Source organism: Zalophus californianus, chromosome 4, assembly GCF_009762305.2.
Source record: "Zalophus californianus isolate mZalCal1 chromosome 4, mZalCal1.pri.v2, whole genome shotgun sequence".
Taxonomy (NCBI): Eukaryota; Metazoa; Chordata; class Mammalia; order Carnivora; family Otariidae; genus Zalophus; species Zalophus californianus.
This window is the reverse complement of record NC_045598.1, coordinates 74,698,463-74,721,458: the sequence shown is the minus strand read 5'-3', so window position 1 is coordinate 74,721,458 and position 22,996 is coordinate 74,698,463. Positions and strand designations below refer to the sequence as shown.

At 38.4% G+C, this 22,996-nt stretch overlaps 1 protein-coding gene across 2 annotated transcripts; it reads left to right on the top strand.

Annotated features, from left to right (window-relative positions):
* The first annotated feature begins 2,366 nt into the window (after window positions 1–2,366).
* Window positions 2,367–22,558, top strand: LOC113921949 (guanylate-binding protein 5-like). Of its 2 annotated transcripts, XM_027593524.2 has the most exons (11): window positions 2,367–2,537; window positions 5,948–6,156; window positions 6,665–6,792; window positions 14,921–15,030; window positions 15,285–15,481; window positions 15,835–16,077; window positions 17,347–17,627; window positions 18,397–18,609; window positions 19,372–19,474; window positions 19,763–19,944; window positions 21,397–22,558. In XM_027593524.2, the coding sequence occupies exons 2-11, from the start codon at window positions 5,967–5,969 to the stop codon at window positions 21,520–21,522; spliced, it is 1,773 nt and encodes a 590-aa protein (XP_027449325.2). In that variant the 5' UTR covers window positions 2,367–2,537; window positions 5,948–5,966; the 3' UTR covers window positions 21,523–22,558. The 2 variants fall into 2 exon arrangements, with proteins under 2 accessions (XP_027449325.2, XP_035582891.1); XM_035726998.1 differs by lacking the exons at window positions 2,367–2,537; window positions 6,665–6,792 and having other exon boundaries at window positions 6,074–6,156.
* The last annotated feature ends 438 nt before the right edge of the window (window positions 22,559–22,996 follow it).

The window sequence follows — 22,996 nt, the reverse complement described above, 5'->3', positions numbered from 1 at the left end:
TACTAATTCAAAGGGATATTTGCCCCCATATGTTTATTGTAGCATTATTTACAATAGCCATATTATGGAAATAGCTCAAGTGTTAACTGATAGATAAATGGATAAAGGAGACGTGGTATATACATACAGTGGAATGTTATTCAGCTGTAAAAAAGAATGAAATCTTGCCATTTGCAATGGCATAGATGGAGCTAGAGAGTATAATGCTAAGTGAAATAAGTCAGAGGAAGACCAAAACTACATGACTTCTCTCCTATGTGGAATCTAATAAACAAAACAAACAAGCAAAGGAAAAAGAAAACAGATAGAGAAAAACCAAGAAACAGACTCTTGACTATAGAGAACAAACTGATGGTTACCTGAGCAGAGGTGGGTGGGAGGATGAGGGAAATAGGAGATGGGGATTAAGATGGGCACTTGTTGTGAGCACCGGGTGATATATGGCATTGTCTTATCACTATATTGTACACTTGAAACTAATATAACACTGTATGTTTTTCTTCAAATATGTATGTATGTATGTATGTATGTATGTATGTATGTATTTGAGAGAGAGGGAGAGCGCTCAAGTGTGAGCCAGTGGGAGGGGCAGAGGGAGAGGATCTCAAGCAGACTCCACACTGAGTGCACAGCCTGACATGGGGCTCGATCCCATGACCCTAAGATCATGACCTGAGCCAAAATCAAGAGTCAGACACTTAACCAATGGAGCCACCCAGGCACCCCTATAAAACTGTATGTTAACTATACTGGAATTAAAATAAAATTTTAATACAAAAAGCAAGAAAGGGGTACCTGGGTGGCTCAGTCAGTTAAGCGTCCAACTCTTGATTTCAGCTCAGGTTATGATCTCAGGGTTGTGAGTTCTAGTCCCACATTGGGCTCTGTGCTGGGCAGGGAACCTGCTTAAGATTCTCTTTCACTCTCTGCCACTCCTCCATCCCCTTCTCTCTCCATTTAAGAAAAAAAAAAAAAGGCAAGAAAGAATCAGCAAACTCAAAGATAGGGCAGTGGAATTCATCCAATTGAGGAACAAAAAGAAAAAAAGAATGAGAAAGTATGAATATATAGCTTAAGGAAATTACAGGATAACAGCCCGCTGACCGATATTTGCACTGTAGGAATCCCAGAAGGAGAAAAGAAAGACAAAGGACCAGAAAACTTATTTGAGGTAATAATGGCTGAAAACTTCCCTAATGTGAGGTAGAAAACAGACACCCAGATCCAAAAATCCAGACAGTTCCAAATAAAATGGACCCAAGGAGACCCACAAGACACATAATAATTAGTGAAAAAAAAAAGACAAGGAAAGAATCTTAAAACCAGTAAGAGAAAAACTACTTGCTAGGAAACTCTTTGCAGGACCATCAGCAGGTTTTTCACTTGAAACTTTGCAGGCCAGATGGGAGTGACAAAATATATTCAAAGCGCTGAACACTATTAGACAATGGTTGGAAATAAAGAAGACAAACCAAAAAAAAATATTTACATGCTTGGGAAAATGGATTGCGGGTTGTGGGGGAAGCAGTAGATTGCATTTATCGAGACAGAAATTTCCTCAGAGAGATTACGATGTGTTTGTTTCTTGCTTGTCTTTGAACACTGCAGTATATACTAGGTATTCCAAGTGTTTGATTTGAATATTTGCTTGACTTGTGAAAGATACAGTTATAAAAATCTGTTGACCCAGTAATGACGGATCATTTTACAAGTTCTTTAAAACTTGTCAGCATTTATCTCCTTAGAAAGTTAATTTTCTTTCACCGAAATTATACAGCAATTTATTCTGTGTGTTGCACAGAATGGCCACATCCTGGGGTGCCTAAGTGGCTCAGTTGGTTGAGTACCCAACTCTTGATTTTGGCTCAGTTCAAGATCTCAGGATCATGGGATCGAGCCCCAGGTTGGGCTCCACGCTCAGCAGGGAGTTTGCTTGGATTTTCTCTCTCCCTCTTCCTTAGCCCCTCCCCCACCCCGTGTGCTCTCTAAAATAAATAAATCTTTAAAAAAAAAAAGCTGCTTCCTCAAAAACAAACAAAAATGGTATATTCACAAAACTCAGACATACTTTCAGGTTATATTCACTGTAACTGTGGACTTATGGTTCCTTACAGCCCTGAGGACCAGGCTTAGAGTAGAAAAAAAAAATTACAACTGATCTCAATCTCAAAAATTGCAGAAACAGTGTCTTCCACTAACAACATGCAGTTTCTGAGAACTCAGGCCAAACATCCAGCTATCCACCAGAAAATACACAGGGAATTACTGTTGAAATGACTAGTCAACGAGCTTGCCTTGTGGTTTTAGTTTCTGTAGTGAGGCTTTGAAGACCCTTGCTACTTTCAGTTTCTGATTTCACATCCTAATCATCTGTCTTCTGATGGCCGGGGGCGGGTAAGAAATCCCCAGGAATGGGGAAGAAGTAGATCAGAAACCAACACACCTAAACTGAGGGACAAAGAACTCTTAGCACATTCTCAGGGAAGCAGCTTTCTTACCAGCTCTAAAGGATCTCTGCTACTGAATTTACAGTTAAGGTAAGACTGGGGCAAGGGTGGAAAAGATTTGCAAGGGTCAGAATGTTTTCAAAACTTTCTATCCAGGATAGGGTGCAGTAGACCTGATGTGGACCATTAGACACAATTAAAGACTAAATTGTGATGTTCTAACACAGGGAGCAGAATTCACTAAGCTCCAGCTACATCTGTTTACTGCTGAATCAGACACAAGCATGAGTGGGGACTAAACTGACAATCTGAAATGTCTTAACACTGTTTTCCTCTCTTTGCCACCTTGAGATTTACAGAGATCATACCTGCCACTTAAGTTACCTTTGTTTTTGATAAAACCTGATTAAGTTATCTCAAACTGCAATCTGAAAGTTTGAAGAACTGCAACTGTATTATTTTTATGAGAAAGAGCAATGAATGTGATATAAGGTAAATAGCTTGCTTACACTGTTAAAAACAAAAAAAGAAAAAAATTGAAACTCAGAGTGAACAATGAAGAGGTTTAATGAAAACAGCTATATACTTTTAGTCATAGACTTGAACCTAGTAAGATGGATTTCTTCCTTTAGTAATAACCCTGGATTAGGGGCGCCTGGGTGGCTCAGTTGGTTAAAGCGACTGCCTTCGGCTCAGGTCATGATCCTGGAGTCCCGGGATCGAGTCCCGCATCGGCTTCCTGCTCAGTGGGGAGTCTGCTTCTCCCTCTGACCCTCTTCCCTCTCGTGCTTTCTATCTCTCATTCTCTCTCTCTCAAATAAATAAATAAAATCTTTAAAAAAAAATAACCCTGGATTAATTAATTTTTATTTTCTGGCATGCACTCATTCCTTAGGGCTTCTTGTGCTGGATTCTGTTTCTCCTCTATTGTCTCTACTATTATGAATCATTTAATTTGAGTTGCCCAGCTTGACTCATCAATACTGTCTGGCAATTTTGTTTGCTCCTTAGAGCTCATACTTGGGATTTCTTGCCATGACACATGCTTCATGCATTTTCTTCTTGTTTGATTTCCATTTATCTCCTTGCTAAAAGCCTTTCCTCCCCCTCCAAACTCAAACCAAAAACAATGCAAAACAAAGCAAAAGCAAACAATAATAACAAACAAAACCAACTAGAATTGTATGGCTGATAACAGAGATGATTTCCTCTAGACACCCCATCACTAGCACTTCTGAGCCTTTTCTCCTATATTTCTTGGCATTTTCCTTCTTTATACTTTGTTCCCCTTCTCCTTCAGCTCTCTTTTCTAAGCTAGAAGTTATACTGGTGTAAATAAATATTTATTTACCTCTATTTTTTTTTCACAAATAGGCTAAGAGTGTTGAGTAGAAATGCCAATGTCATACAAATAGCCACTTGTAGGGCTAGTATTGGAAATCAGGTCTGCCTTATTTCAAAGCCAAATGTGTATTTGTGTGTGTGTTGATCCATTCTTGCATTTTTTAAAAAATATTTTTATTTATTTATTTGGGAGAGAGCAAAAGCGAGAGAGATCACAGAGACAGAGGGAGAAGCAGATTAGCTGCCAAGCCAGAGTCTGATGTGCTGCTCAATCCCAGGATCATGGGATCATGACCCGAGCTGAAGGCAGATACTTAATGACTGAGCCACCCAGGTGCTCCTCTTGCATTATTTTTATTTACAAACGTTTATGAGGCTCTAACAGAGTTAAGAAGAATGCATCTCAGAGCACACATCACAGGCCAGGCTCGGAAAGGCAGAGCAACCGTTAATTACATATGGGTGTGTTCATGTTGAATCTGCAAAGATGTTTTGGAGATTGGGCTCTCCTAAAAGCATTAAAGATGTCACCCAGATAACATTTGGGGGCAATGTGTAAAATACTTCTATTAATATAAATACACAGGGCTAATGTTATTCTTTAGGAGGCCTGAAAATTCAGACCCATTAGTTCCCTCTTCCATTAGTGACATCATCCTAAAGCGCAAAGGCTTGTAAGCCTCCAATATCTGCAAATAGATTTGGATTGTGTATCTTCTGTTTTTCTAGCTAACTGTAGATCATCACTGCCAGTTCGCCATATCTTTGTAATCTAAAAATGATTATGACCCCTGCTTTATATAAATCAGGCAACCAGAACTCTACAAATGTACAGTACCAATATTATATTAGAGATGCATTAGAATGGAAATAGACTTGGCATTTGAGTGTGTAAAATCATGGAATTCCTCCCTGGGTTCAGGTTGGCCTGGGCATTTCCTGGCTCCTATGTCCATAGTGCTGTGCCATTTGCAAAGGATCACCTATGATCTGCTCTTAAGCAGTTTGTTTTTATTTGTCACCTGAATAATCTCCAATGCATTAGCTATTAGGAAGAGGGGAGAATGAGTTTTTATAATTTTTAAAAAGCAGTTTCTACCACTGGCTAATAAGGGAATCCATAACTTTTCAATTAAGATTTCAGTGAAAGTCAAGCAGATATTGGATTTTTAGCTTCCATAGTAAATAATCACTTCTAAAAAGGAAGAAAATTGCTCTTATAATAAGGCAAGGCAAAAAAACAAACATTTTCTTAAAAATGCTTTATCAGCAACTCTTCAGGTTACAGGAATTGATGCCCAGAAGTCAATGGCCAAGTATTATTTACAAAGGTATTTTCACTCACTCTCTCATTCATAAAACAATCATGAATTGAAGTTTTGATTGAAGAAGGCACTACTACAGCTATACAAAAAATTCTTTAAAAGTACAGCTATAAGGGGCACCCGGGTGGCTCGGTCGATTAAGCATGACTCTTGGTTTCAACTCAGGTCATGATCTCAGAATCCTGAGATGGAACCCTTGTTGGGCTCTGTGCTGGGCATGGAGCCTGCTTGAGGTTCTCTCTCTCCCTCTCTTTCTGCCCCTCCCTGGCTTGTGTGCCCTCTCTCTAAGCTCAATAAATAAATAAATAAATAAATGTTTTTTAAAAACAGCTATAAGAAGTAAACAATTATGATTTGTTAGATTATGCTACATAATGACCTGGCAGGATTTAGTATAATACAGTTTGACTAGACATAGCCGTACATTAGAGGGAAACAAGTTGATAAAGGATAAAAGCAAGAAGTATAATATAACAAATGGTGGTCATAAAGATTCAATCTAAGGATTCAGGAAGGTAAAAACTAGGGAACACAAGCAAGCCAAAAACCAAAAGGGAAGAGTCAGATTTAAACTAAAAATAGGTAAAACTCAGGAAATGGATTTCCTTATGCCCACCAAATACTTAAGAACCAATGGTTCTTAAGTATAATAGTCCTGAGAAGGGCCTAGAACTTATTTTACTATGACCCCCTTTGCTGTCTTTTTTTCAAAAATTTCTTTAGAAACATTGGCCATTTTGGGAAGTAGTTTGTCCCCAAGTTCAGGAAGCAAAATGACTTTCTTTTCTGTAAAACTGGAAATTTTGAACTATCTCATCCCTTCCCTTGCAGACCAGGGAACACTCTGATCATGGCCTCAGAGATCCACATGCCGGCCCCAGTGTGCCTCATTGAGAACATCAGAGGGCAACTGGTGGCTAATCAGGAAGCTTTGGAGATCCTGGCAGCCAATAAGAATCCTCTTGTTGTGGTGGCTATTGTAGGCCTCTACCGCACAGGCAAATCCTACCTGATGAACAAGCTGGCTGGAAAGAACAAGGGTGAGTGGCACCACCAAAACTCTGCTAAGTCCCTTCTGTCCACCCACACTGCCAGCACTGAGTGCAGTGATGCAAGGAGAGAAAGTTAGAGACAGGGAATAATGCCAAAAGCTAATGTTTGGGCCACAGGTGGCTAATTATATTCTGGGAAGCAAAGGCAGAGGTCTGTTCCTGACATATCACCTCTTTTTCTTCTCTTAGTTTCTCCCTAGGAAAAGCATATTTTCCCATCTTAAGGAGGAAGACATCAATAAAATAATTTCTATACATGTAATTATAAACTACTAAAATGTGTGACATTCCTGTAAAAAGGAAAAACATCAAATTTACAACCTATGGTATTTGATACTCTCATTTTCCCATTCCTCTGTTGTAATTCAGATCAATACTGGCTATACTTTTTGATGTGTCCTCACTGTGCATTTCTTAAACCCTAGCTCAGTTGTCAAGAAGATCTCCAACTTCCAGATCTCCTCCTCTCTTACTACCTCTCCCTTCCCCCTTGCAGGCTTCTCTATTGGAACCACGGTGCAGTCTCACACCAAGGGTATCTGGATGTGGTGTGTGCCTCATGCCAAGAAGCCGAACCACACCCTAGTTCTTCTTGACACAGAGGGTCTAGGAGATGTAGAAAAGGTAATTTTGATTACCTTTTGATTCCTCCTCACTTCTGAACATTCTTTACACAGGGAGGTTTGTTCTTGTGTTTGTTTTTCTGAATTTGTACTTCTGTTTGACAGAGTATACATTTTTTCCCTTTCTATTTTTAATAGTCAAAATTTGGAAATCTGAGATGAGAAAAATACATTTATAAGCCAGAATCATGACTGGGACAAGACACTAATATAGAGCTAGGCAGTTAACTGAAATGCAGAAAAGATGGTACAAATAAAACCACTCTCACGAGTCTGATCCTGCAGAGAAGAGTGATTAGTAGTGAGCTCTGGGTCAGAGGATCTTGGGTTCAAATAAGGGCTCTGGCACTTGTAGCTTTCTGACTTTGACAAGCAAATCTCCCCAGATCTTTTATTTTCCTTTTGATTTTATCCAACTTAGCATTTGAACAGTAAATACGTGGGCTTTTTCCACTTCTATACTGGTATTTAACAACCAGCCCAGTGTGTGGGGGTTAGGAGGAAGACTTGATTTGTAGCACTTGCCAATTTTCTAAATATTTCCATCAAAGCGAATTCCAAGCTTCCAAAGTGAAGTCACTAAACTCATGGTTCAGAACAATGAGTGTACAATCAGCTCTTGTGAGCTGGTATGAGCTGGCTCTAGCACCCAACAGAATCTTTCCCTTGCACTTCCCTTGTTTTCCATGTTTTCATTTTGCTTTTGATTTGCCACAAAATCAAAATGGCTACCTCATTTTGTGCTTTAGTTTCCACATCTGTAACATGAAAACCATAGTTATAAACATATCTCCTAGTATTGCTTTGAGTATTAGACAAGACCAGTAATGTGAACTGTCTTGTGTATAATAACTTGTCAATAAAATAGATATACATATTATGTGTACAGGCCAGATTTGTTTTACACAATTGAAGATCTTGATTTTTTTCATTTTAAAATTCCAATAAAATTCATGTACAGTGTTAGTTTCAGTTGTATTATATAGCAATTCAACAATTCTACACATTACTCAGTGCTCATCAGTATAAGTGTACTTTAATCCTTTACCTATTTCATCCATCTACTCCCTCCTACCTCCCCTGTGGTAATAATCAGTTTGGTCTCTACAGTTAAGAGTCTATTTTTTATTTTCATTTGTCTCTTTTTTTGTTTTGTTTCTTAAATTCCACATACGAGTAAAATCAAAGGGTATTTGTCTTTATCTGACTTATTACACTTAGTATTATACCCTCTAGGTCCATGTTATTGCAAATGGCAAGAATTCATTTTTTATGGATGAGTAATATTCCATTGTGTGTATGTATGTATGTGTGTTTGTGTGTGTCTCTCTCTATATATATATAGAGAGAGACACACACACACCACATCTTTATCCATTTCTCAGTCAATGGACACTTGCACTGCTTCCATATTTTGACTATTGTAAATAATGTCACAATAAACCTAGGGGTTCATGTATCTTTTTGAATTAGTGTTTTTGCATTCTTTGGGTAAATTTCCAGTAGTGGAATCACTGGATCCATATGATCCATATGGTAGTTCTATTTTTAATTTTTGGAGGAAACTCCACCCTGTTTTCCACAGTGTCTGCAGCAGTTTGCATTTCCACCAATAGTGCATAAGGGTTCCTTTTTCTCCACATCCTCACCAATATTTGTTGTTTTTGATGAAAATCTTGATTTTAAGTACTCTGGTTACCCCACTAACTTTGACTATCCATTGCAAATACCTAACTAGTTCTAAGGAAAACTGCTGAAGGGGGAAGAGTTAAGATGGTGGAGAAGTAGGGGGATCCTGAGCTTGTCTCATCCCTCAAACATGGCTAGATAGTTATCAAATTAGTCTGAACAGCCAAGAAGTCAATCAGAAGTCTGAGAGAACAAAAACTGCAAGTCTACAAGTAGAAAAACAACCACCTTTGGAAAGCCTTCAGGGAGCAAAACAGTCCACCTACTGGAGGCCAGAGCTGTTTACACTAAGCCCCACCCCCATGCTCCTGGAGAAGCATTTCCACGGACACAAGTCAGCCTGAGAATCAGCCCAGCAGGCCCCTCCCCCAGAAGACCAGCACAAACAACTACCTTGCACCAAATTTATTGATCATAGAGTGCTACAAAGCTTCAGCTCTAGGGGAAATAGGATTGAGCTTCCTTTTTACTTTTATTTCTTTTAAATTTATTTTTCATTTATTTTCTTATAGTTCCAAATCTTTTATTAATCTTTTATTATTAACTTTTTTTAAAAGATTTTATTTATTTATTTGAGAGAGAGAGAGAATGAGAGATAGAAAGCACGAGAGGGAAGAGGGTCAGAGGGAGAAGCAGACTCCCTGCTGAGCAGGAAGCCCGATGTGGGACTCGATCCTGAGACTCCAGGATCATGACCTGAGCCGAAGGTGGTCGCTTAACCAACTGAGCCACCCAGGCGCCCTATTATTAACTTTTTAAATTTTTATATGCTTTTCATATATATTTTTTATTTTTTTCTACTTTCATTTTATCTTATTTTTTTATTTTAGGATCTAGATTCTCTTAACAAGTAGACCAAAACAAACCCAGGATCTAGTGGGTTTTTTTGTTTTCTTGTTTTGTGTTTTTGTTTTCCTTCCTTCATTTTTTACTTTATCTATTTGTTTCAGTTTTTTGTGTTGTTGTTTTTTTCTCTTTCTTCTTTTCTTTTCTGGGAAAAATGATGAGATGGAGGAATTCACCCCAAAAGAAAGAACATAAGGTAGAATTCACAACCAGGGATTTCATCAATACAGACATAAGATGTCTGAACTAGAATTGAAAACAATAATTATAAGAATACTAGCTGGGCTTGAAAAAAGCATAGAAGACACTAGAGAATCCCTTACTACAGAGATAAAAGAACTAAAATCTTGTCAGGCCAAAATTAAAAATGCTATAACTGAGATGTAAACATAAATGGGTGCCATAAAAACAAGGATGGATGAAGCAGAGAAACAAATCAGTGATATAGAAGATAAAATTATGGAAAATGGAGCCAAAAGGAAGAGGGAAAGAAAGGTAATGGACCATGAAGGAACTCAGCACCCTAGTAAAATGTAATAACATTCATATCATAGGAGTCCCATAAGATAAAGGGGCAAAAGGTGTATTCCAACAAATTATAGCTGAAAACTTCCCTAATCTGGGGAAGGACACAGACATCAAAATCCAGGAAGCACAGAGAACTCCCATTAAATTCAACAAAAGCCCACCATCAGAAAGGCATATCATAGTCAAATCCACAAAATAGACAGACAAGGAAAGAATCCTGGAAGCAGCAAGGGAAAAATTAACCTACAAGGGAAGACAGATCAAGTCTGTAGCAGATCCGTTCGCAAAAACTTGGCAGGCCAGAAAGGAGTGGAAGGAATTATTCAGTGGTTGAATGCGAAAAATATACAGACAAGAATTCTTTACCCAGCAAGGCTGTTATTCAGAAAGGAAGGAGAAAGAGTTTTCCAGACAAACAAAAACTAAAGGAGTTTGTGACCACTAAACCAGTTCTGTAAGAAATTTTAAGGGGAACTCTTTGAGGGGAGAAAAAAAGAACAAAAGCAACAAAGACTAGAGAACCAGAGAACATTACCAGAACATTACCAGAAACACCAACTCCACAGGTAACACAAGGGCACTAAATTCATATTGCTCAATAATCACTCTGAACGTAAATGGACTAAATGCTCCAATCAAAAGACACAGGGTATCAGAATGGATAAAAAAGCAAGATCCATCTAAATGCTGCCTACAAGAGACTCATTTTAGACCTAAAGACACCCACAGATTGAAAGTCAGGGGATGGAGAACCATCTATGATGCTAACAGATGTCAAAAGAAAGCCAAAGTAGCCATACCTATAGCAGACAAACTAGATTTTAAAACAAAGACTAAAATAAAAGATGAAGAAGGGCATTTTATCATAATTAAGGGGTCAATCATCAAGAAGATCTAACGATTGTAAATATTTATGCCCCCAACTTGGGAGCACCCATATATATATAAATCAATTAATAACAAACATAAAGAAACTCATTGATGATAAAACAATAATAGTAGGGGACTTTAACATCCCAATTACAGCAATGGACAGATCATCTAAGCAGAAAATCAACAAGGAAACAATGGTTTTGAAGGACACACTGGACCAAATGGACTTAACAGATATTGTCAGAACATTTCATCCTAAAACAGCAGAGTACACATTCTTCTCGTGTGCACATGGAACATTCTCCAGAATAGGTCACACATTGGGTCACAAATCAGCCCTCAACAAGTACAAAAAGATTGAGATCATAACATGATATTTTCAGACCACAACGCTATGAAATTGGAAGTCAACCACAAGAAAAAAATTGAAAAGACCTCAAAAACATGCAGGTTAAAAAACATCCTATGAAAGAATGAATGGGTTAATCAGGAAATTAAAGAAGAAATTTAAAAATACATGGAAGCAAATGAAATTGAAAGCACAACAGCCCAAAACCTATGGGATGCAGGAAAGGCAGTCTTAAGAGGAAAAGTTTATTACAGTACAGGTCTACCTCAAGAAGCAAGAAAAGTCTTGGGCGCCTGGGTGGCTCAGTTGGTTAAGCGACTGCCTTCGGCTCAGGTCATGACCCTGGAGTCCTGGGATCGAGTCCCACATCGGGCTCCCTGCTCAGCAGGGAGTCTGCTTCTCCCTCTGACCCTCTACCCTCTCGTGCCTTCTCTCATTCTCTCTCTCAAATAAATAAATAAAATCTTAAAAAAATAAAATAAAGAAAAGCCTCAAATATATAACCTAAACTTACACTTAAAGTTAAGAGCTAGAAAAGAATAGTAAATAAAGCCTAAAGCCAGCAGAAGAAGGGAAATAATAAAGACTAGAGCAGAAATCAATGATATACAAACAACCCAGTAGAACAGATTAACAAAGAGCTGGTTCTTCAAAAAATTAATGAAATTGATAATCCCCTACCAGACTTACCAAAAATAAAAGAGAAAGGACCCAAATAGATAAAATCACAAATGACAGAGGAGAGATCACAACCAACATCACAGAAATACAAGAATACTATGAAAAATTATATGCCAACAAACTTGACAATCTGGAAGAAATGGACAAATTCCTAGAAACTTACAAACTACCAAAACTGAAACACAAAGATGTTGAATACTTGAACAGACCCATAACCAGCAAAGAAATTGAAACAGTAATCAAAAAATCTCTGGGCTGAATGGCTTCCCAGGGAAATTCTACCAGACATTTAAATAAGAGCTAGCACCTATTCTTCTCAAACTATTCCAGAGAATAGAAATGGAAGGAAAGCTTCCAAATTCATTCTACAAAGCCAGCTTCCCTTGATTCCAAAAACCCCACTAAAAAGAAGAATTACAGGCCAATATCCCTGATGAACATGGATGCAACAAGTCTCAATAAAATACTAGCAAATCAAATACAACTGTACATGAGGAGAATTATTCACCATGGTCAAGTCGGATTTATTTCTGGGCAGCAGGGCTGGTTCAATATTCCCAAATCCCAAATGTTGTAGTATATCAACATGATATACTACATTAATAAAAGAAAGGATAAAAACCATATGATCCTCTCAATAGATGCAGAAAAAGCATTTGACAAAATACAGCATCCATTCTTGATAAAAACCCTCAACAAAGTAGGGATAGATAGAACACACCTCAACATCATAAAAGCATTATCTGAAAAACCCACAGCTAATATGATCCCTAGGGGAAAAACTGAGAGCCTTTCCCCTATGGTCAGGAACAAGACAAGGATGTCCATTCTCACCATTACTATTTAACATAGTACTGGAAGTCTTAGCCCCAGCAATCAGACAACACAAAGAAGTAAAAGGCATCTGAATAGGCAAGGAAGAAGTCAAACTTGCATTATTTGTAGACAATATGATACTCTGTGTAGAAAACCTGAAAGACTACACCAAAACATTGCTAGAAGTTATACATGAATTCAGCAAAGTGGCAGGATATAAAATCAATGTGCAGAAATCTCTTGCATTTCTATACACCAATAACAAAGAAGTAGAAAAAGAAACAAGGAATCAACCTCCTTTGCCACTGCACCCAGAACAATAGGATACCTAACTAAATAAGTAAAATATCTGTACTCTGAAAACCACAGAACACTTTGGAAAGAAATTGAAGAGGACACAAAGAAATGGAAAAGCATTCCGTGTTCATGGATTAGAAGAACATTGTTAAAATAGCCATATTACCAATATCCAATCGACACATTTAATGCAATCCCCATCAAAATACCATAGAGCTAGAAGAAACAATCCTAAAATGTGTATGGAAGCATGAAAGATTCCAAATAGCCAAAGCAATTCTGAAAAAGAAAAACAAAACTGGAGGCATAACTATTCCAGATTTCAAGCTCTATTACAAAGCTGTAGTCATCAAGACAGTATGGTACTGGCACAAAAACAGACAGATCAATGAAACAGAATAGAGAACCTAGAAATGGACCCACAACTATATGGTCAACTAATCTTCGACAAAGCAGGAAACAATATCCAATGGAAAAAAGTCTTTTCAACAAACAGTGTTTGAAAAACTAGACAGCAACATGCAGAAAAATGAAACTAGACAACTTTCTTACACCATACACAAAAATAGATTCAAAATGGATGAAAGACCTTGATATGAGACAGGAAACCATCAAAATTCTAGGGGAGAACACGGGGGGAAACCTCTGTGACCTCAGCCACAGCAACTTCTTACTGGACACATCGCCAGAGACAAGGGAAACAAAAGCAAGGATGAACTATTGGGGCTTCATCAAGATAAAAAGCTTCTGCACAGAGAAGGAGACAATCAACAAAACTAAAAGACACCCTACAGAATGGGTGAAGATATTTGCAAACAACGTATCTGATAAAGGGTCAGTATCAAAAATCTACAACGAACTTACCAAACTCAACACCCCAAACACAAATAACCCAGTTAAGAAATGGGAAGAAGCCATGAATAGATACTTTTCCAAAAAAAGACATCCAGGTGGCTAACAGACACATGAAAAGAAAAGCATCTTTTCTATACATCTTAAATGTATTTCTATACATCTTAAATGTATAAATTTAAGAGTCCTTAAATTTACAGATGAAACATCAACATCACTCATTATCAGGGAAAAACAAATGAAAACCATGATGAGATATCATCTCACACCTGTCAGGATGGTTAAAATTAACAGCACAAGAAATAACAGGTGTTGGCAAGGATGCAGAGAAAGGGGAACCCTCTTGCGCTGCTGGTCGGAATGCAAATTGGTGCAGCCATTCTGGAGTACGGAGGTTCCTCAAAAAGTTAAAAATAGAACTACCCTATGATCCAGCAATTGTACTACTGGGTATTTACCCAAAGGATACAAAAATACAGATTCAAAGGGATACATGCACCCCAATGTTAATAGCAGCATTATCAACAATAGCCCAACTATGGAGAGAGCCCAAATACCAATCGACTGATGAATGGATAAAGAAAATGTGGTACATATATACAATGGAATATTATTCAGCCATCAAAAAGGATGAAATCTTGCCATTTGCGATGACATGGATGGAGCTAGAGTGTATTATGCTAAGTGAAAGAAGTCAGTCAAAGACAAATACCATATGATCTCACTCATACATGGAATTTAAAAAAGAAAACAGATGAACATATGGGAAGAGGGAAAAGAAAAAAAGGAGAGAGGGAAATAAGTCATAAGAGTCTCTTAACGATAGAGAACAAACTAAGGGTTGATGGAGGGGTGGGGGACAGGTGATGGGTATTAAGGAGGGCACTTGTTATGATCAGCAGTGGGTATTTATGTAAGTGACCGATCACTGAATTCTACTCCCAAAACTAATATTGCACTGTATGTTAACTACTTAAAATTTAAATAATTTTTTAAAAAAGAAAAACTGGTGAGTTAACAATATATGGTTCTGTATAAATTTATCAATGCTAATAGATAGAACTATATTATTCTATGTTCAGATGTTTCTGATAAACATTTTTGTTTGTCTTGTTTAACATTTGTAAGTCAAGGGCCTATTTTTAATGATTGCTCATCTAAAAAATACCATGAGACATGATTTAAATTTGTTCTTTAGGGTGACAAGAAGAATGATACCCAGATCTTTGCACTGGCAATACTACTGAGCAGTATCTTTGTATACAATACTATGAACAAAATTGACCAGAGAGCTATTGACCTATTGCAGTATCCTTTTGTGGTCCAAAATGGCACCAAAGCTGAGAGAACTGTATTTACCAACTGTGTTTGTGAGTTTGTGAATTAAACACAAAAATGAAAACATGTAAGCATTAAAGGTACAATAAAGAGAGTCCTTAAATTTACAGATGAAATAAGGAGTTAAGATCCAAAGGGAAAATAAAAGAATAGGGAGACATGGAATTAAATATACGGGCTTAGATGAGTTCTATTTCCAAGAGTTTTCCTTAACTGCATCCCAGCTATGTGACAGAACTGTCAAATCGGCTCAGGAAAGTATCCTCACCTGATTTTGAAGGGGTTGAAGATGCAACTAACCTTGAGAGCTTCTGTCCAGACTTCGTGTGGGCTCTGAGAGATTTCTACCTAACCCTGGAAGTAGATGAGCAAGTCATCACAGCAGATGAATACCTGGAGAATTCCCTGAGGCTAAAGCAAGGTAACAGGGACTTGAGTCTCAGAAAGAGATGAAAAGTAATAAAAGAAATTATCTCTCAAGTGTAAGTGGTTAAATTCAGTCTCCTATATTTATTCACCGGGGCTAAAGTACCAAATAAATATTAATTTATAGTAAACTAATTGACTCAATATTAAAATGTATTACTCTTCTGTTCTTGGAGCAAGGTTTTCTTTTTTCCTTTCCCTAATTAGTTACCTTTTAGCTTTTTGCTTAGAGTCTGTGAAGATTTACTGAAATAAATAACATCAGGTGGAAGGCACATTTATTTGTGGAGAGTAAGTTAACTCAAATGTTAATCTTGTACTAAATAAATCCTATTTTTCTTTCCCCAGGCACTAATCAAAGTGTTCAAAATTTCAATTTGCCCCGTCTATGTATAAAAGAATTCTTTCCAATAAGGAAATGCTTTATCTTTGACTCTCCCACTCACCGGAAGAAGCTTGCCAAGCTTGAGTCACTGCCTAACGAAGATCTGGATCCTGAATTTGTGGAACAAGTGGCAACATTCTGTTCCTACATCTTTAACCATTCCAAGACTAAAGCTCTTCCAGGGGGTATCAAGGTCAATGGGCCCCGTGAGTATCTTTTTTAGGATTTTCCTTCAATTCAACATAAGGAATGGGACACTGTTCTAAGTTTCTCCTTCCACTGTCAATGTTGAAAGTGCATAGTCAGTTACTACCAAGAAAATCATGTGTATCATATTTATTAAATTCCAGTGGGTACCAAAAATATTTCTAGTGTTTAGTAATGCCTCAAAAGTAGGATAAAATAGAAATGTAACCTGGAAAAAAAGGTCAAGTTAAAAAAGTTCTCCCCATAAGTGGTCCACTGTTGAACTAGACTAACCCACATGGGTTGGCACCATTTGTTCAAACAATATAGTAGATACTTATTATATGTCCCAGGCTTTGAGAGACACAAAAATGAGGACCACATATACATTCTCTGTGGAAATGAAGTGAGTTCATACAAACATTAAACAGAGGCCCAGGTTGTCTAGAACCCTAAAAAAAATCTAAGCAGACTTCTAGATCCAGTTTCTCCTGAAGTCCGTATGTCTCAGAATTCTGTAAATTATTACTGCATTCTAGAAGAAAGGTGAGTGCAAACAAAAGTATGCAAAGGACAAGAAAGACAAACAGGAATGTTTCGACAAAGGGTAAAGGAGACCTGGTCTAATGTGCTCGCTTTGTGCTTTTCCAGAGCAGGATAACACTCATGCTTTACATACAGAAGTGAAAGACAAAAGGGAATTCTGAAGGGAATAGAACCTCGAGGAAGGGGGGAAGAAAGGGAAGAGTAAAGAAGCAAAAGGCCTAGGGTGCCTGGGTGGCTCAGTCAGTTAAGTGACTACCTTCAGCTCAGGTCATGATCCTGGAGTCCTGGGATCGAGTCCTACATCGGGCTCCCGGCTCGGGGGGGGGGGGGGGGCCTGCTTCTCCCTCTGACCTTCTCCCCTCTCATGCTGTTTCTCACTCTCTCTAATAAAAAAAAAAATCTTAAAAAAAAAAAAAGCAAAAGGCCTATAGCATCCTAATCAAACAAATATGCCCAAGTTTATATGACCATTTTCTTATTTCTCAATGAGAAAAGGATGAAATGTGGATGATCACATACATCTTGAGTTTTTCCCTTTGAATACTTTCTTTTCCCAAAGAAAGAACGATCTTTGTTTTGGTCACACAGTCTCCCAAAGGACCTTATTTGGACCACTTGAACAGGGTACACAAAGCTGAAAAAATGCAGGCAATGCACTGTGAAATTAACATTCACAGAATTACCCAGTTTAGGGCACGCCTTCTTTCTTACAAATAATACAAGCATCTCCTCCCCCTGTGAAGGTCTAAAAAGCCTAGTGCTGACCTACATTAATGCCATCAGTCGTGGGGATCTGCCCTGCATGGAGAACTCAGTCTTGGCCTTGGCCCAGATCAAGAACTCAGCAGCAGTAAAAAAAGCCATTGCCCACTATGACCAGCAGATGGGCCAGAAGGTGCAGCTGCCCACAGAAACCCTCCAGGAGTTGCTGGACCTGCACAGGGAAAGTGAAAGAGAGGCCATAGAACTCTTCATGAAGAACTCTTTCAAGGATATGGACCAAAAGTTTCAGAAGGAATTAGAAGTAATTATCTTTTCTTTTTTCTTCTCTAGGTCATGGGGCTTATGAACAATAAGAGGCAAAGTTGCTTTTTACTGCTATGAAAGGCAAAATGGGGACTGAAAAAAGAAAAGCAATCCTTACTAGACTGGAAAATAATGATTACCACTTACCTGATCAAGATATCACTTATTCTGAAAACAAACAAACATGTTACTACCCTGGACCCTATAGATTCTGAAACTTTCACACACACAAGATGCACTGTACCATGTTACAACCATGGACTAATTTTTTAAGCCATCTTATTCTTAAAACATTTTATTCATAAAGTATTCATTAACTTTCCTTTTTTATTAATCAAGCATACAGAATTGCCAAATGGGTCTACTAAAAGATTATGGTTCCAGGTTTGATAACATACGCTATATCTGCAGTCCCCCTACTCACTGGGAATCCCAGGCCCAGTGTCACACTAAAACCAGAAATGTTCTAAAACAGTAGATTGCATTTAAAATTATGGCATGAGGCTAGAGATCTGTAGTCTAAAGATGACATCTAAAGCAGAAATAGCAAAAGAGAGGTTTCAGGGGATTTCAAACACAAAAGCAAAGTAATTTCTCTACAGTGTATCATCTTTAGAACTTTTCTAGGCTTGGTGAAAAAGATACAGTCTTACTTGTAGCCCTTTAGTTTCTATTAAAAAAAATATAAAGATTCTTTTTGAGAACCATTTCTAGAAATGCTGAAATGTTGGCTAACATCTTTTCCGTGGACTTCTGTCTCACTGAAGACTCTGCTAGAAGCAAGAAAGGATGACTTATATGAACAGAACATGGAGGCATCATCATACCGTTGCTCAGCTTTACTTCAGGCTATTTTTGGTCCTCTAGAAAATGATGTGATGCAGGGGATTTATTCAAAACCAGGAGGACATCATCTCCTCATTCAGAAGACAGAATTGCTGAAAGCAAGATACTATTGGGAGCCCAGGAAAGGAATGCAGGTATTCCAAGTTTTATCTATTAATTGCAGGAAATTGTTAAGGGGCTTCTTTCAAAAACCAATGAGGACAGGAAGAAAGTATTTATTCTCTAATGATAGCTGTGGAATTAAACCGAACCATATCACCATAATCACCAGACGTTTATTGCAATCATGAACATTCATTATAATGATAGGACTTTCTTGATGACGTGGCACAGAATGGCAGTAACTGAAGCTAATGTAAGAAAATATGATAATTGACTGCCTTATATAAACTAAAAGCAAAACATTTAAATGCCATTGCAAGTATAGCTACATTCAGGAGTTCAAACAATATCCTAAATTTTACCCCTTCCTTCCTTCTTTCCAATCTCCATTTCAGCTTTTTGTTCCGTTTTCCTCACTATTGGTTTCATTCTCAGGCAGGCTCACCCCGCATGGCGGCAGCACGACACCAACAGCTCCAAGCTTAGCTAGTCTTTTGTGCTCACAGTCTTGGGGAGAAAGCTTATCTTCCCAGCATCCATATCAGTCTTTCAAACACCCAGCTTGCAGTCTTTTCCCCTTGTCCCCAAATTCTTTGCATCTAGCGGCCTTGGGTGTTCTGATTGGCCAGCCCAGAGATTGGCCACCCCTGTGACAAATGAGGCTTCATTGGCAGGGTTACCGACTACAGGGCTGAGCACTTCCAGGAAGGAAAGGATCCGGGGATGAAATAAAGGTTTATAACATTCTTAATCCCCATTTCCTACTTCTAACTGCATGTTTTTGGGGTCCCCAGGCTGAGAAGGCTCTGCAGGAATATTTACACTCCAGACAGTCTACAAGCGATGCCATCCTACAGATAGACCTGGCTCTAACAAAGAGGCAAAAGGAGATAGAAGGTGAGTAGGAAATGGAGGGGATGTAAGACAGATCTTGCCACACATTTTAAGTGAATTTCACCTGGTTCACCTGTGATCCATAAACCAGAGCAAGTGTGTGAAAGATGATTTCCTAGCTCCTTGGGCTGAAGCTGAATAGGGCATGTACCGTCCGCTGCAACATGGTTTTCTGGAAGGGAAACAGTTCCAGGGAATTTTCTTTATGAGGTAGTAGCAATAACAAGAGTGGAAAGCAGAAGGAAGAGGCTCTCTAATCCTAGAGAGGGTTGCCATTTTCTTCTTTTTCAGAGGCACATATGAAAGCAATGGCTGCGAAAATTGAAGCACAAAGGTTGGAGGTGATTCAGAGGTATAACCTGCAAATGATGGAGCAAAGGGAGTGGCTCCATCAAGAACAAGTGAGACAGATGCAAATGTTCAGAAAGTACCAGGTGCAACAACAGCAGAGGGCCCTAGAACGTCGATTCCAGGTATTCCTCAAGTATTTCATCTCAGGATTTTAATCGTCTCTCCCCTCCCTGTATCGATGAGGCATGAAGCAGTGACAAGGCGGAGAAGCAGTACGGTACTGTGGCACAGGTCAAGGACTCTGGGGTCAGACTTCGTGGGTATGAATCCCAGCTCCACCTCCTACGACAGACGTGGTTTGGGCACCCGATCTGTCCCCTCTGTGCCTCGGTTTCCTCTGGTGGAAAATGGAGACAGTAATAATGCCCATTTTACAGGGTTATTTTGATAATTAAATGAGAACATTTGAGTTCAGAATTGTGTTTGTTCTAGAAAAAGCACTAAAATTTGTTAAATAAAAGCCCAGGCCCTCTCTATCCCCTGGCAATTAGGGTTTGTTTGGTTGGTTGGTTGGTTGTTTTTTGGGTTTTTTTTTTTTTTTTTTTTGGTATCTTGTTCATTGCTCTAGACAGTCTTCTTCTTTGGTTATGATTACCTTATTAAATTAATTCATCCTTTTGTGTCTATGCCCCTATCCTTGCCTTAATCATCAGTGGTTCTAAAGGCCTTTAGCTTGCAGTTTATTTCATTCAGTCCTTTACTATTACCATTACTCAAAAAGCAGTAGCTCCTATTTACCAAGCACTGTACAAAGTACTTTGCATTCATGCTCTCATCTGTCCTGTTCAGTGTGAAGCAGAAGTATGAGGTGCGATGAGAAAAATGAAGTTCCAAAAAGAGATAACTCAATGCCAATACCAGCTTACCAAATTATCTAAACTGCCTTCCCAGAAATTAGGATCTTCAGTGGTTTGTTTCTACAAACCTGGTACAAAAATCTTGGGTGGATACCCTTATGAGGCAGCCGTTCCCCGGTGGGGGGGGGGGGGGTGTGGACAGTCTACCTGCACGTCCCAGTTTTCCAGGTACTGATCCAAGACTTTTTGAGATTACAGCCCTGCACCAAGGGGCAGTATAGTCGACGTGGGATTCTTGATCTCCTTGCTCTCCTTCTACTTCTGTCCCCTAACAGTGGAGACCTAGAACAAATTACCTTAGCAAAGGCTCAAACTCCTTGCCTGACTGTAGAGGTCACCTAGACACCCAGCTTCTCTTCTTCAAACTAGATCTGACATTCCTCTCTGTATAGATGAGAATTAAAGTCTGGCTGTGACAAAGATTGCCTAGGGAGGATGTATAAAATAAGGGGATATAATTCTTGGGACACCAATATTTCAGGGATTGGGAGAAGATGTTGTTTCTGGAGCTAGAGAAAGAGGTAAAAGGAGAGGGATGACACAAGTAGGAAACCAAGAATGAGAAATGCACATGAATGGAAAAGAAGAATTCAGTGACTGTCTGTTACTTACTGACAGATTAAAATAAACAAAGAAAAGTCAATGATCTGGGCTTTTTCCCAAGTGATTTGGACATTACTTTCTGCTAAGCTCTACTGTTTTATTAACACTCTTTAGGAAGAGGCCGAAAATCTCAATAAGAAAATCGAAGCTGAACACAGAAGCCTTCAAAACGAAATCCAGGATCTCCAGAGGAATGCTGCCTCACAGGATGATCAGGATGATAAATGCATCTTACTCTAAAGAGTTAAACATCAGAACTAACTTTTCTTGTTCTCTTTCACTAAAGACACAAAAGAATGAGAAACTATAGAACCTGGGACAATCACCGCTTAAACAAACTTCATAATTATTGTATCAAACTTCTGTACAATTATAAAGATATAAGGCTTCTAATTAGTAAAATGTACATTTCAATAATTCCATAGTTTAAATGATGATCACTTCCTTAAAGAGACTGTGAAATTGTGTAATAAGGGAATTTTATCACTCTCTTTGGGGTGATACTGGATTGGTTCCATCAGGGGAAACTGTCTTGTAACCCAAATCCATCCCTCCAATTTTCCATTTTTGGACTGAGGGGATTGGAAGTGGCCTAAGGGGTGTTATCCACAATGGACCAAGTCAAGTACAATTTGGCCAAAGTCATGGGCTCAGATGGGCGTCACTCCGGCCAAGTGGTCTTGTGCTGGATGCCATCAGAGGGAGGCACCAATACTAAGGACGACTAATCTCGCTTCTTAGTGGAAACAATGCATGGTTCTCATGTGAATGGACATTGCTCAATCTATGTGCAATGATATGACTTCTGGGTACGGTTAGTATAGTAAATAATCTGCTTAATTCTAAGCTGTAAACAAAACAAAAGAAAACAACTTAAAAAAAATGGTAATGAAATAGAGGTACTCCAGAAAATGGAAAGAACTACCAGCATAGAAATTGTGTCATAGGCTGAGGGCTAAATAAGACTTTTCCTTGTTCATCCTCACAAAGGGCATAACTTAAATAGGATATTTTATATCATGAAGCAATTTATATTGGACTTAATAACTGTGTGTCACATGTTTATAATCTTCAGAGCCTGTAAATAGATGGTATAAGAAAGGCTAAATAAGGTGCATGGGGATCATTTCCTTTTTACACTTACTTTAGTGCTTAAGTTAAATGATCTTAATTCTTTGCAATCATATATAAAAGTGTACTGATTTTTTTCTAAAATTATGGACTGTTTAAATATATTGGTACATATTTTTAGTTATAAATAACAATTAAATTTTTCAAAAACATAACTCTACTACTTTGTTTTTATTTTCTCCAAAATTAGAAAAATTTGGAAGGTCATACATGCTACAGACACATGACTGTACCTTGAGGTTATCCACTTGCACCATTGCTCTCTCTATATACGTGTCTAACATGGCCTCTGCACAGCAGGGCACTCTCATGTGGCCAGCTTCCAAGACAGTGTTTCAAGTAGCAAAACTACAAGCTTAAGACCTCTTAAGATCCAGTTTTGCACTCAACAACCCCTTTTTCTGCATTCCATTGTATCAGAATAGTTCATAGCGACAGCCCAGATTCAAGGCAATGAGAAATGAATCTACCTCTCTATATGAGGTGTGGCATTAATTTGCAGCCATTTTAAAAAGATCTATTTATTGGGGGGGGCGGGTGCCTGGGTGGCTCAGTTGATTAAGCATCTGCCTTTGGCTCAGGT